This window comes from Dipodomys spectabilis, unplaced genomic scaffold, assembly GCF_019054845.1.
Source record: "Dipodomys spectabilis isolate Male_0828 unplaced genomic scaffold, ASM1905484v1 ptg000019l, whole genome shotgun sequence".
Classification (NCBI taxonomy): domain Eukaryota; kingdom Metazoa; phylum Chordata; class Mammalia; order Rodentia; family Heteromyidae; genus Dipodomys; species Dipodomys spectabilis.
In genome coordinates this window covers 19,496,338-19,512,355 of record NW_024870696.1, presented here as the reverse complement: position 1 = coordinate 19,512,355, position 16,018 = coordinate 19,496,338, and the positions used below count along the sequence as shown (strand labels likewise).

The window sequence follows — 16,018 nt, the reverse complement described above, 5'->3', positions numbered from 1 at the left end:
ACTATATATGATACTATATATATATATATATATAGACACATATGTATAAAAAGAATTAATAGTCATTCCTATGTAAAGACACTCCTGTATCATCTTATTTTTGTTGGTGCCAAAGAGTACTCATTAGCATTTCCTCTGGTACCATTCTATTAAAATCCTAAGTTTTAGTTTTCATTTGTTGGGAAACATCTTTTGCTTTTCGTGTGTGTGTGTGTGTGTGTGTGTGTGTGTTGTCGGGAAACATCTTTTTTTTGGGGGGGGGGGTCCGGTCGTGGGGCCTGAACTCTGGGCCTGGGCGCTGTCCCTCAGCTCTTCAGCTCAAGGCTAGCGCTCTACCACTTGAGCCACAGCTCCACTTCCGGCTTTTTTCTTTTTGCTTATGTGGTGCTGAGGAATCAAACCCAGGGAAACATCTTTTGCTTTGTGTGTGTGTGTGTGTGTGTTCCTGGGACTTGAACTCAGAGCCTCGATACTGTCCCTGAGCTTTTTTTTCTTGAGTTTATCACTCTGCCACTTGAGCCACAGCTCCATTTCCATTTCTTTGGTAGTCAATTGAAGATCAGAGTCTCATGGACTTTCCTACATGGTCTGGCTTTTAACTGTGAACCTCTTGAGTAGCTAGGATTACAGGTGTGAGCCACCAGTACCTGGCTTTTCTCTTACTTTTGAATAATACTCTGAGGGGAGGTATGCTAGGTTAACACTGATTATCTTTTAATTTCTTAAAGATATTATCCTATCTGTGTTCTATAGTGATTGTTTGAAGGCCACCCATAAATATGCATGTCTCTGTCAGAATGCTCCTAAAGTTCTTCCTCTTCTCTTATTTTTATATTTTTCTTCTCATGGATCTTACCAGAAAATGTGAAAATGTATCCTCTCTGACAGTTTTAGATTTTTTAATCCATAGCTTGCTGTTTTGGAAAATAGTCACTTAAATTTTCCTTTCTTTTTTAGCGATATTAGGATTTGAACTCAGGGCCTTCTGATTGCTAATATCACACCTGGTCCTTTTTAGCCTTAGATAGTTCTCGCTTTTTGCCTGGGGCCACCTCAGGCCACAGTCCTCGTCTGTGTCTTCTTGTAGCTGGGATTGCACGATGATCACTGTGCTTGGCTCCTTTGATGAGATGGGGATCTCACGTATCCCTAAGCTGGCCATGATCTAGCTAGAGTCATAACCATGTACGACCATGCCCGGCCTAAAATTTCATGCATTACTTTTCCACTCTCTTACTGTTCTGGAGGACTCCTCTTACATATATTTGAAATTTTCCTTTTATGTGTTTCCTTTTCTATTCTTTTTATCCTTTAAAAGTACCTTTTAATTATATTTCAGAATGTGCTACTATAAATCCAGATGGAGGGCGCCAGAGTTTCATGCCTATAATCCCAGCTACTCTGGAGATGGAGATCTGAGCATTATGGTTTAAAGCCAGCCCCAGCAGGAAAGGCTGAGACTCTCCCCTCTGCCAAAAAGCCAGAAGTGAAGCTATGGCTCAAGTAGTAGAGAGCTAGCCTTGCGGAAAAGCTCACGGATAGCACCAGGACCTGAGTTCAAGTCCTTGGACCAAAAACACAAAAACAAAAACACAACCCTGGATGGCATTGGAACTTGTCACCAATGTCCCAGTTGCAAGTCCAGGGATGTTGGTTTCTCTTTCATTGCCAATTTATGATCACTTCTGACCATGTGTGTTACTCTTGAGGATGGTGGAGGGAATACTTAGAAAACCGTGAGCTTACTGTGAGCACACTGATAAGTGTATTTCTACTCTAATTTTAATCAATCCAAATATCATGTCACCCAATGAAGTGCCTTTTGAATATGCTACAAATTCAATTCAAAATTTGATTGAAGTTATAACCAATCTGATTTAAAATATGAACTGTAACATGAAATCTGAACATATTACACATTCTAAAATATTTCCACATAAATGTTACATATGTTCAAGTTACATATTATGTCAATCCTATGACGTTAATTTTATTGTTCACTATATTTTGCATTGGGAATTCATGGTAGATGGCAGTATGTACTTGAGAGAGATACCTTTTCTCTGATGGATAAACTGACAGAGGGAGTCATCATCTTTTTCCGTTGTGTCTGTGTGTCTGTGTGTCTGTACTGGCACTGTGCTTTAGATTTTTCACTCGAGGCTGGTGCTCTATCCCTTTAGCCATAGCTTCACTTCAGGCTTTGTGGTGATTAAGTGAAAATAAGAGTCTCACAAACTTTTCTGTCTCGGCTGGCTTCAGACCACAGTCCTCAAGTCTCAGCCCTCTGAGTAGCTAATATTACAATTGTCAGTACCTTTTTGAAATATTTATTTCCAACAAATGATCAAAGAGGAAGAATAAACATCAATGAATGTTTATTATCCCCTGAAATATACTTTCTTCTGTCCCTGGTATCTGCCCCCAAAAAAGATCTTCAATAATCTAGAATTTAGAAAGTATATCTAGAAGATATACAAATAGAAGCTCTATTAATCTTCGCCGTTGTTAATTTCATAACCTATTAGATTCACTTGTATATAAACTGATTTTTTAAATTTCTCTCCCACTAGTACATGTATGTAGGTTCTACACAAATTTCAGGATCTTTCTTCTATTTAATAATGATAAATAATGATAAATAAAGAATTGGGATTTGGGATTCTTTCCAAGTAAAATCTTTTCTCCCCACAGAGAGAAGGAGAAAAGGACCATCAAATACGAATGGCAGTTGGGAACGGTATACGGAGCGATGTCTGGAGAGAATTCATACACAGATTTGGGAATATCAAGATGTGTGAACTGTATGGAGCTACTGAAGGAAACATTTGTTTCATGAACCACACTGGGAAGATTGGAGCTGTGGGAAGAACAAACATGTTTTACAAAGTAAGTGTATTATTTTATCAAAGGTAATTGTTAAGCTCTGCTAATTCTCTTTCCTAACTCTGAAGTTCGTGCTTACAAATGATGATAACTACGGTTACAATTTCTATGCATATATGTATGTATCTGTATATGTACATATGTATGGTTGGTTGGTAGTACTTGGATTTGAACACAAGGCATTATGCTTTCTTAGGCAGGTTCTCTACTGCATGAGTCCAGCCCTTAGTGTTCTAGCGATTCTTGAGGTAAGATCTCCCTTTTTACTCAGTCTACCCTGGACCTCAGTTCTCTTATTTGCTCTTGAGCATACCGGGGATGACAGCTACATGCCACCACACCCAGCTTTTCTCTTGAGATGGGGTCTTGTAAATGTGTTTCCAGGGCTGACCTCAAACCTCCATTGTCATGATCTCAGCTCATAAATTCCATGCCCACTGCTCCTACGTACAACTTTGGGTACACAGAGCAATGTCTGTAGGTGCTTGATGGCGCTATAGGTTACTCAAACTCATCATCTCCCACTTTTTTCAGCCAAAAAATGATAAATATACTGAATTTGTTCAGTGTTCAAGTTTACTGCTATAATGTGTAAATAGTAAGCATAAGTCCTCATATATACCAATTTAACCCTTTCTATTTTCCTTGGTTACTTTTCTTTCACCATTTTTTATCTTTCACTGTTTACATCATTTGAAACTTGTGTCTAGGCTTCTAATAAATGATTTATTTAGAAAGTATAACAAGATACCATATAACTTATAGCAACGAAAGTTAACTGAGCACTTAACTGTATTTCAAATACGTTACTCAGAGTTTAAGAGTTCTATTTAATTTAAGCCTCTACTTTTAAACATGGTGTGAGGTAAAAATTAGTGTTACCCTATTGAAAGGTTAGGCCCTATGGGAAAGGCAACAGAATAGACACATTGTTCTAGACACAAAGATTCTTTATTAAAGTGCTAGCTTGTGTGGTGGGTTTTGTCTGTAATTGGGATAACAGGATATTGGCCACTTGCCCTGATGGCTGGTAAGAAGAAAGATTCTATTTTTGGACCAGACTTTTTTTATCATCTTGGTCAAGATGATAAGGCTTTGTTCCTACAAAGCCTTGCTCATGGTTCCTTTTTTTCCCATCTTTTTAAAAACATGCTTCATGTTGAAACAGTTCCCAGCCCTAATGATATCGGCTGTTATTTCTTTTAGATTAATTTGGCAAGGATACCGAGTGGGATCCATTCCGTACTCAATTACTGTTCAGTGTGTCAGACACACTGGACATGGTGGTCCAGAAATTGGGAAAGTGCATAACTCAAATGAAATAAACATAGTACAATTTCTAGCCATAACTGGGGTCAGTTAAAAGTACAGGGATTCTTCCTACATTCAGGAGATCTCCATGATGTTAAATACACAATTAAAAACAGATGCTGCCCGGTAACATACCACAAAAGTTCATGTGTATGTCTGTGTGTCCTTCTAGCACACATGATCCGGGGGTCTCATTCACAAAGGTCTTGAGAGGTAGGCTTCCCAGAGCTATGCAGTCCATACATTCGTGGCCATGTGCCGTGGGCCTGCAAGGCCCTTCCCCAGTACACCTTTGCATACACAGAGTCATGAATTTATAGATTGGGAAAGGGACCCAAAAGGCATTCCCTCAATGAATATGTGTGGAGACTGTGAACCTAGAGAAAAGTACGTTGTCAGTCAGTGTCAGAGCTGAGGATAGAACCAATCGCTCAAGCTGTAATCCTAGGTACTCGGGAGGCTGAGATCTGAGCACTGCCATTCAGAGCCAGCCCAAGCACATAAATCAGAGAGACTCTTATCTCCAATTAACCTGCAAAAAGCCATATGTGAAGGTGTGGCTCAAGTGGTAGGGACCAGCCTTGAGAGAAGGAATGAAAGAAGAAAAAGAAGAAAGGAAAGAGTAAATGCCAGCAAGGGAATGCTACTCCCTAGTACATTCTTTGATGATCTTCATACACTTACTCAACTTTTCACCAGCAAAGTAACTTTGTGTTGGTTAAGGAATGAAGATTTTCAGTCATGCAAGATGAAAAATTCAGGAGGTCTCTTAATGATTTAACATTACAGTTAACACTAATGTACCTTTAATTCTAAAGGAATAAGATGCCATAATTTCTGTTGTGTTATGTATTTACAATACAAAAGTTAATTTGGAAATACTAAAAATTAATTTTTAATGTTGCTTAATTTAGTTTCATGAATTAATCTCATGAAGCAATTTCACTGTGCTTTTTACCTGCATACGCGTATATCAGATCAAATTCACTGTATCTATATAAAATTTATTTTATTGGAGCCATAGTCTAATCATTTATTTCTCTTGAGCATAAAACCTATCAGTAAGTAGATGTCATTGCACAAATAACTAAATGCTTGTTGTTTTCATTGATAAATCTTACTTTTGCAGCTTTTTTTCGCTTTTGACTTGATAAAGTATGATTTTCAGAAAGATGAACCTATGAGGAATGAACAGAACTGGTGTAGCTCTGTGAAAAAAGGTAAGACAAAGATTTGAAGCTATCTTCTTAGGCAAAATGTCTAAAGTTGCTAGGTTTAGGGAAGAAAAAATAACTGACTTTATTATGTAATTTGACTTATTAGAATTTTAATGCTGCTGATAACAGCATCTCTCAATTACATTTCTCTCATTTAACTTTATAGACACTGTCCAAGAACAGGGTAATTTCTCAGGAGCTTCCTCAGAACTTAAACCCTGATTGTCTTATTACAATTACAGTGATTGTTGATGTTGGAACGTGAATCTCAGAGCTATGTTTATTATGCAGTCACAGAGTCTTTTAAAAAGTAATTGATCCCTAAGACCTATTTTACTCCTTTTGGAATTTCATTGAGAACTGTTCAGTGTATTTTAAAGTAAGGCATTATGTCTCCACAATGGCAATTTTGCCTATTCATATCTGAGATGAACACGACCTATTTGTGCATTTTTGTAATAATTAGTCTTTGGAGAAGGATCCAATACCTGTATCCTGAAGAAGAAAAACACAGAACATAAATTTTGAGAGAGGTAAAAAAATGTAGCCAGGCACCAGTGGCTTACTCCTGTAATTGTAGCTACGCATGATCTGGGGATCATGGTTCAAAGCCAGCCTGGGCAGGGAAAATCCAAGAGACTCTTATCTCCTATAAACCACTCAGAAAACCGCAAGTGGTGCTGTGGCTCAAGTGGTAGAGCACTCGCCTTGAGCTGAAGAGCTGAGGGACAGCACCCAGGCCCAGAGTTCAAGCCCCACGACCAACCAAAAAGAAAGTGTCTTGTAAAATTCTAAAACATTGGAAATGTAGACGGATGATATACAGTGATGAGGAGGCTTTGAAGTCAGATGGACCTATTGTAAAATATTATAGATATATGGATAAACGACTCCTACATTTGACAGCCTGATGTCAGTGAACAAATTGCTTTCTTGTCCTTTTATTTTATCTGTGCAATGAAGGTGATAGTGAGGCCTTTCTTACATGTTTGTGTTGAAGAATAGGTGGGAAATATATGTGAAGCCCTCAGAATACTGGCTGATACCTAGAAAGTGCTCCGTGGATAAAATGTTACGGTGATGATGATGGGATGATGATGACGATGACAAGATGGCGTTAGTAAAGGACGTGACTGAGAATAGGAAAACGAAGGCTTTTGTTGGAATACAAAAAGATGTCTTTTGGCCAGAGGCAGGCTCGTGTGCCCTAAGAAGCCAGCAAGTTCAGAAGGGATCAGAGAAAAGTAGTGCGTTAACATGACATCAGATTGCATAGAGTGAACTAGTGGCCTGCAGGCTGTCACTTGGTCATGCAGAATAGGCATGTGCCTCTCATCAGCTGCTGAAGGCCACCTGTCTATTTCAATAATTTAGTGTTCCTTTCAAATGATATTATAAATGTCCAGTGGTTCTTGTCAGATAAAAAGTCTCCTCCATTTCAAAAGTCATGTGCATGCTGCCTCTCTTTACAGCAGGCAAAGCAAGTAAACAGTGGCCTTGATGTCTGTGCAGGGATGCTACTCTCTCCATTATCCTTTTCTTTTTAATTTACAACTATGTTTTATTTAAATGTGTTCTTCATGCTACCATGCAACCTTTAAAATCGACCAAATACATAACATTAAAATGCTTTCTCAAAACATATTAATTTAAATGATAACCCACACCCACAGCTTCTAAACTTCTACAAGGCAGCTTCACTATCCAAAAGATCACAATATCATAACTAGGATGAAATCCCACCTCAATGCAAATTTAAGAAAAGCAAACTGAACAATATTATCAGACTACCAAACTTCAGTGAGATACTACTATTTAATATGCACACTTTTTAACTCTCTGTCCATTCTTGTCTTCTCTAAGAAATAACCTTTACCCTGCAGGTTTAAAAGAAAAATATTGTTTCATTAAGTTCCATTGGCAAAAATATTTCAATTAACGTGTCTAAATGTAAGTGGACCTGGTTGAGTATGATCAGATGGGAAATCTATTCAACCTCCCATTCATTCTACGTCTCATCTCTTGTTTGTCAAAGGTTTCTAGAATCAAGCTTCAGGGGAACAAACTATTTTCTTAAGTTTCCAGAAACATATCAATCAGATAAGAAATAATGTTTCACAAAATTCCAGACTTGAGTTTAAATTCTAGGCCTATCTTTCACACATTTTTGACAGTGTACTTCACCCTTCTGGTCCTTAGTTTTTTTTGTTGTGAAGCATAATTATAGTATCAGCTTTAGAATATTTCTGCAGAAGACAAATAAGATGACACTTGCAAAGTGGGAAATGTGTCATGAGCATCACTAGTATCATTTTATTAAAACAATTACTGAGTTTAAACCAAAAATAGTCACTAAATTTGAAAGAAATTTGTATATATTTCCCTCAGACAATTCCTTTTGATTGTTTTCTTCTTCTCCTGTTTTTTTTTTTTTTGTTTATTTGTTTTTGTTTGTTTTTTTGTGTGCCAGTCCTGGGGCTTGAATTCAGGGCCTGGACACTATCCCTGAGCTTCTTTTGTTCAAGGCTAGCACTCTGCTACTTGAGCCACAGCGCCATTTCTGGCTTTTTCCATTCATGTGGTGCTGAGATATCGAACCTAGGGCTTTGTTCATACTAGGCAAGCACTCTACCACTAAGCTACATTTCCAGCCCTTGATTGTTTTTTTCTAAAGTAGTTTCTGTATTTGAGGATGGGTCAGATGTAGGTTTTCAAAGAGTAAGTGACCTCAAATACAATAAAATAATAGCAAAGGATCGTAGTCGAGCCACATGGGTTACGTTCACAGGATATAATTTAGATCGTGCATGTTGTGTGTAACAATATTGTGATCAGATGGTCAAAATAATGTTTTCTCTTGCAGGTGAACCAGGACTTCTTATTTCTCCTGTGAATACAAGGAATCCCTTCTTTGGCTATGCTGGTTCTTACAAGCATACAAAAAGCAAACTGATTTTTGATGTTTTCAAGAAGGGAGATGTTTACTTTAACACAGGAGACTTGATGGTCCAAGATCAGGACAATTTCCTGTACTTTTGGGACCGGATTGGAGACACTTTTAGGTATGAGCTCTGCTCATCTTGTAATTGTGATCCAAGGGTCTATGGAGATATCAGTCTCCAGGCCCCCTACTTTCAGGACAGAACTAGCCTTTGTCTTCACAATACCTCCTTGTTTGTAAAGTGAACTGTAAGTTGAATTTCAATTTTAAGTTTTTTCATTATTTTAATGAGCCACTTTAGTCCAAATCTGTGAGCTCACAGATCTGGACCAAAGTTAATCTTAGCATCCTACCACTTAAACCTCACAAATATACAAATATATGTAGACCATTTAGACATATATGGAAAATAGAAATGAGGTATAATTGGCAGTTTGGTCATAATGATAAAAATTGAAACAGAAAAAATTATCACTTTATCTTCCTTCCCATTTCCTAAGATTAACTTAGATGTTCTAAATTATTTTGCATGTGTAGTCAATAACAGCATGGGATAAATAAGGCACACATCTAGACCTTCTCTTTCTCTTCCAGGGATGAATAGGCTCTCAAGCACAGAGCTGAATCCAAGGCACTAAAGCTAAAAGTGGCCCCCTAGTTTTTCAAATAAGGATGCTTTAACTGATTATTTGTTTTATTTAGGTGGAAAGGGGAAAATGTTGCAACCATGGAGGTGGCTGATGTCATTGGAATGCTGGATTTCATACAGGAAGCTAATGTGTATGGTGTCACTGTGCCAGGTATGAGCATATTTCAGACTTTGCAGGATGCTCACAAACCAAATGTGAAGTGCAATGCTTTTTTAAAAAATGTATTTTGCTAATTTAAAGTTATTAAAATAAATATCCTAGTCTTTTCTTAGCAAGCAATGCTTTTGATCCAACTAACAGGCATCGCGCACAGGAAAGAAACCTACTACATTTTAATGTGTGAGTGTACTTCCAAACAGGTATAAATCCAATTAGTGACTCACTGAAAATAGAAGCTGTTCAACAGTCCATTATCTTTCTTGTGATGCCGTGTTTATACATATTTCTGAAGAGGAGCATGTTGCAGATCAAGTGTTTAGTAACAGTAGCTTATATTTGATGCAGATATTTTTTAATTATTTAAAAGATGTTATGCCCCCTTTACAAATATGAGTGTGATGATTACTTCCTGATGTGCAAATGACCAATGTATAGACAGTGTGTGTGCAGGGCTGGGGGGGGAGGGATAGGAGAAAAGAGGAGAGAATATTAAGTAGCCACTGGATATTGGATAAGGCTCTAGAACATTCGTTCTAGACTAAGACCTGTAGATGGCACAATAAGCAGTAGTTAATTATGGAAACACCAGTTTCTGGTTTCTTAACTAGAAGCTAGAAATATGTCCTTTATATTTTGCGTTAATACAGAAAATGTATATTCCACAGGAATATAGTTTGTTTCAAGTGTATTCTTTTTTAGCATTTATGTTGGTGGTAATAGAATGAAATTGGGGATAGATTATGGCCTTTCTGATTATGACATTATTTCTAAGGAGAAAATCATATTCATCTTAGAGATGTTACCACCACAATAGATTTAATATCTCTGGTGAGTGGTATTCATCTAAAACTTCTTCAAAATGATTCTGCTCACACTTTCTTCCAGGTTATGAAGGAAAAACAGGAATGGCTGCCATTCTTTTAAAACCAAATAAGTCTTTAGATTTAGAACAAATTTATGAGCAAGTTGTGGCGACTCTCCCAGCATATGCCTGTCCACGATTTTTAAGAATTCAGGTAATTTTTCTATCTCAATGGATTAAAGACTGGGAACCCAGAAGATTCTTTACTAGAAAACTAATTTTATATCCTTAACATAATACATTCATTTCTCTTATAAGAGTAACAAGAAAATATACAGATGTAGTGTTCGTGCTAAATGGTACCACATTTGAAGCCTAAGTAAGTTAGATGCCATGATGAAACACTAGGATGTATTTGTCTTTGTCCTGCTTACAGAATGGCTCTCTTCCTGGAAGTTAGGGCCACAGGAAAGCTCTGGTCCCAGGGAAGCCACGTCTTGTGAAGATGCATCATGTTCCTCACAAGATACATGTGCTGTCTGGTGACCCTGTTCACTTGACCCTGTCCACCTAGATTAGATTCCACCAAGCAGACATCAGAGGGTCCACAGGAAGTGTGCAAAACCTAAGGCATTTAGCTTTAAGGAATTCTGCTTTTAATTTTCATCTTTTTTTCTACCTTTGCTTTATATTTTGGAGAATTCTGAGATCCTCACATTGAGAATGAAGGCTCTCACTTGATGATATAGAGTAGAGTGAAATGAAAAAGAATTTACTCAGTTACTTTCTTGTAGTTACTCAGCTACTAAGTAATTTAACTTCTTGTTTTTAATCATTCTTTTATTAATGCTACATCTATCAGATATAATTTCCCAATGTTAACAACAATGGTTAACATCCAATCACATGGACCTTTTTTTCTGGATGCACTTGTTTTATTGTGAATAGATCCACAAAAGGACAGAAGATTGGGCCATATTCATTTGAAAGCATTTGTGAAGCAATCTTTATGGCCAAGTCACACCATCCAATTGGATAGAAGTCTATATTACCTTTGTATATTTTACTTTTAAAGAAATTTATACATTGCCTTAGATTATTTTCATGACCACCCTCTGAAATACTAATAGCAAGTTAATATAAAGTAAAAGCAATGTATTTTATTTGAATTTTTGAGAGTTGTGGATATTCATCTACTTTTAAGAGTTACTATATAAACCAGGTAGCAGTGGCACATAACTGTAATATTTGAATTTTTGAGAGTTGTGGATATTCATCTACTTTTAAGAGTTACTATATAAACCAGGTAGCAGTGGCACATAACTGTAATCCTAGCTACTCAGGAGGCTGAGATCTGGGGAGCATGGTTCAAAGCCAGCCTGGCAAATAAGTCTGTGAGACTCTTATCTCCAGATAACTACCAAAAGGCCAGAAGTGAAGTGGTAGCTAAACTGGTAGAGAGGTAGCCTGGAGCAAAATGCTCAAGAATAGTGCCCAGGCCCGGAGTTCACACACACACACACACACACACACACACACACACACACACACACACACACACAGAGCCTACATATCTTCTACTTTATTCTAAAGCACATATATCATCAAGGTATCAACATGATCTAGTTTATTAAAATTTGTACTAGTTTAAATATATATGCACATTATTTGTGTATGCTTTTTATACATTCTTATCTTCTGTGTAGCTTCATGAGTCCGTGATAACAGCAGACATAAACAATCTCCACTCCATAAAGATGCTATTCCGTCCTTCTGTAACCATAGCAACTTCCTGTCCCTCCCACCAGACCCCTTAAGTAACATACTTAGTTGGAATGGAAAGTTGATAGAGTTGATCATATTTGGTAAGGGTCTTTTATGTAAGGTTACCTTAAAATTTACCCTCATGAAACAGAAGATATATCTTAGCACTGGATTGTTCCAGAAAGCTAGAGCAACTTTGTAAAAGTTTTCTAAATGTTTTAATATCATTGAATCATGGGCCGTTTATTGCAGCATTTGCTGTAGTTAGCACAAAGCCTGACAGTCAGCAGTCACATTTTATTTAATAAATGAATTATAGTAATACATGACTTGAAAATGCAAAGTGAAAATTACTTCTCCCATCCAGGCCTGACCCTGCTTAGCTTCCGAGATCGACGAGATCAGGTGCGTTCAGGGTGTTATGGCCAGAGACATGAAAATTACTTCTGACTAAATGAAACAGCTATCTTAAAATCTAACACAGATTCTTATGGGCTCTTTTGCCAGTAATCTTCAAAATTTGTAAAATATCACAGGAGGCCAAACAGTGGGAATAAAACTGACTTTGTCCTTTCATTCTACATGGGAAAACACAAATGTTTATAACCTTTATAAAAAGCTTGTATTACAGTTTTTGTCTAGTATAACTTTTAACTTCTATTAATATTCTCTCTATATAATACTATGTGGGCATTGACCTGAAGGAATAGAATACATATTTCAAGCATATTTATAACCTGTTTATGGATTATATTCATAATCTTATATGTTTAATGAGTTAATTTTTAATAAAGCTTAAATATAAATCAAAATTTTAAATATTTTATAAGGTCTCTTAAAATTTCTAAGGTTAAATTAGACGTATATAGAAAGAATATTGTCAATGTTAAGATTAAATGTGATCTATAATATTATAATATGATCTACAGAATTAAATGTTTTATTTATGTGTAGTAAGTCGTGTGGATAATAATAAATAATTCTACTTGTCCTGGTGATTGTTTTATAGGAAAAAATGGAGACAACGGGGACATTCAAGCTGCAGAAGTTTCAGCTGGTAGAAGAAGGATTTGATCCACTGAAAATTTCTGAACCACTTTACTTTATGGATAGCTTAAAAAAAGCTTACATTCCATTGACCACAGAACTTTATGATCAGATAATGTTGGGGGAGATCAAACTATAAGACTAGAGGTAGAAGACAGGCGCTGGTGGCTCACGCCTGTAATCCTAGCTACTCAGGAGGCTGAGATCTGAGGATCACGGTTCAAAGCCAGCCCGGGCAGGAAAGACAGTGAGACACCTATCTCCAATAAACCACCAGAAAACCGGAAGTGGCGCTGTAGCTCAAGTGGTAGAGGGCTCGTCTTGAGCTGAAGAGCTGAAGGACAGTGCCCAGGCCCAGAGTTCAAGCCCCACGACCGACAAAAAAAGAAAAAAAAAAAAAAAGACTAGAGGTAGAGATTTTCACAGGCTTTCCTAGGAAGAGAGGGTAGATTCTTCATTTATGGTTAGTTTTCATCTCAATAAATCCATCATAAGCTCAAAATGTCATGTCAGAAACCCAACTTACCTTGCCTACCACACATCACAGCTTAGCAACCCCGTACACTTGTGAAGTATCATGTGTTTGCCCTCGTGATCATGTGACTGACTGGGCACTACTGTGCCTTGACTGGTCAGCACTCCTGTAAAGGACCATAGTGCCTGTCCCTGCCTGGGAACCTATCACAGTTCAAAGCACACATTTTACTCTATGCTTACAGACAAGTAAAATTTAAAATTTGTAGGTCCAGCCATGGTAAACTGGGAACCAACTGTGACTCTTTACTATAAAATGGGAAGAGGAAGTAATATTAGTCATGGGCTCTATTTCCTTAATAAGCAAGAATATTTCATAATATAGTAAAACTTTAATTTGCTGTAATTGATATGAACTTTGGCTGATTGTTCTCTTCTCCTACTTGAAGACTCAGTTCATAACTAAATATTTGCCTTAATGTTAAAGATTTTAAACAAGACGTAAGTAGTTAACAGCTTAGATGGTTGCTTTAAAATACTTCGTAATATGTAAAGTTTCTGGTTTTCAATGAATGATTAAATTTTACTCACATATTTTGTTTTCATATGTGCTGCCTCCATAACTTTGTCTTCCTTTATGTGCCATTTGTGTCTTCATTTTGATTTTAATTGTAAACAAAGGGAGCTGGTAGGTTACACACATGCCCTCATGTGTCTCCTTTCCCTTAAAAATCTGAGAAAATTCTGACAGATATATAAACGGAATTAAAACTGAAATAGACAAAAGAACTCTTGGTACGATCACCAAGATCAAAGACCAAAAGGGCTGCAAGTTTGAGCAGGTTTGTGAGATGTTACATGGAAAATTTGTTACAAGAAAGAGCAGTAAAACCTTAATTGGAAGCATGGCTTAATTGGAAGTGATAGCTGTACTTCCCTTAATTGGAGTTTTTTGTTTTGTTTTATGCTAAAACTGCAAATTGGCTTATAATAAGGTTGAGGAAAGGCTTGGGTACAGTCTGAATGTATCCAATGAATGTATCACGAGGAGGGAGCTTGTCCATAGCATAGAAGTGTTGAGGTGGTGGAACCTTCAAGAGGGTGGGGTGAGAAGAGCTACTGGTGTTGGTGGGCTGATTTTATACCCTGCTCCCTTCACAAAGTCTTGAATCAGCTCTAGTGGCTTGAGCCTGTAAGATCCTTCAAGTACAGGATCATCCACAAAAAGGGATAATTTTCCTTCTTCCTTCCCTACTCAGATCCCCTATTGGTTTTTTACTTGCCTTACTGCTCTTGCTAGGAATCCCAGTAAGAAAAAAAAGCCAACAAACTGGGAGAGTTTTGCCAGCTACACATCAGACAATGGCCTAATATCCAAAATGCACAGAGAACTCAAAAAATTAAGCCCTCATAAAACAACCCTATTGATAAATGGGCTAATAAGCTAAAGAGAGTCTTCTCACAAGAAGTAAAAATGGCCAATAGACATGTGAAGAAAAGTTTGAAATCTCTGGCCATAGAGGAAATGTAACTCAAAAGAATACTGAGATTCCATCTCACCACAGTTAAAATGGACATTGTCAAGAAAACAAATAATAGCATGCTTATGAGGATGCAGTCAAAAGGAACCCTAATACCCTGTTGGTGGGAGTGTAAGCTTGTTCAACCACTCTGGAAAGCAGTGTGGAGGTTCCTCAAAAAACATAAAGCTGGGCACCAGTGGCTCATACCTATAATCCTGGCTACACAGGTGAGATCTGAGGATCGTGGCTCAAAGCCAGCCCAGGCAAGAAAGTCTATGAGTGTCTGATCTCCACTAAACTACCAAAAAAAGTGAAGTGGAGCTGTGGCTCAAGTGCTGGAACACCAGTTTTGAGCAAAAAAGCTCAGAGACAGCACCCAGGCCCTAAGTTCAAGCCCTAGGACAGGCATCAAAAAAAAAAAAAAAAAAAAACCCACCATAGAACTACCCTATGACCAGCAGTTCCACTCCTGGCATTTACCCAAAAATTATAAAACAAGATACAGTAAAACCACCAACACAACCATATTCATTGCAACACTATTTACTATAGCCAAGGTATGGAATCAGACCAGATGTCCTTCGTGAATGAATGGATCAAGAAAATGCGGTGTATATATACCCAATGAAATTTTACTCGTCCGTTAGAATGATTTTGTACCATTTGTAAAGAAATGAAAAAACTTGCAGGGGGGAGAGGGGGAATACATTAAGTGAGGTAAGTCAGGTCCAGAGAGACAGAGTATACATGTTTTCTCTTCTATGTGGAAGACAGATTTAGCTTACAAACTCATAAATATATTGAGCGGCGTACAAATGTATTAACTGAAGTACTATAGATTCTAGGGAGATCTCAAATAGAGAACCAAAATCAAAGTTCATCAAAATAAAACACCAGGAAATGGACACTCAAAAGGGGTGGAGTGGAGAAAAGGGGAAAGGGGGAGGCAAATGAAGAGTGGGAAATGCAGGTAAGAGTCTCCTCTCCCTCTCTCCTTCTGTTTCTTCCTCTCTGCTTCCATTCCCCCACTCTTCCTATTTCTCCTTGCATCCTGACTTGCATTAATTAACCGGCGTTTCTCCACAACGTATTCCTTCTTTCCATGATACTCTGCCTTGCTACCGGTCTTGAAGCAATGGAACCAGCCGAAGGTTGAGTGACACCTCTGACACTACGAGCCAAAATAAATTCTTGGTCTTTTAAGTTGATTTTTCTCAACAGTTTCATTACAGTTGTAGAAACTA

General features: G+C 37.5%; 1 protein-coding gene across 1 annotated transcript in view; it reads left to right on the top strand.

Annotated features, from left to right (window-relative positions):
• Slc27a6 (solute carrier family 27 member 6) overlaps window positions 1-13,222 on the top strand; it is a 36,797-nt gene extending 23,575 nt beyond the window's left edge. The window contains exons 5-11 of the mRNA XM_042674418.1: window positions 2,695-2,889; window positions 5,327-5,417; window positions 8,278-8,476; window positions 9,058-9,155; window positions 10,050-10,180; window positions 12,740-12,924; window positions 13,188-13,222. Of these exons, the coding sequence (XP_042530352.1) occupies window positions 2,695-2,889; window positions 5,327-5,417; window positions 8,278-8,476; window positions 9,058-9,155; window positions 10,050-10,180; window positions 12,740-12,916 (891 nt within the window). The 3' untranslated portion in view covers window positions 12,917-12,924; window positions 13,188-13,222. The remainder of the gene's footprint in view (window positions 1-2,694; window positions 2,890-5,326; window positions 5,418-8,277; window positions 8,477-9,057; window positions 9,156-10,049; window positions 10,181-12,739; window positions 12,925-13,187) is intronic.
• The last annotated feature ends 2,796 nt before the right edge of the window (window positions 13,223-16,018 follow it).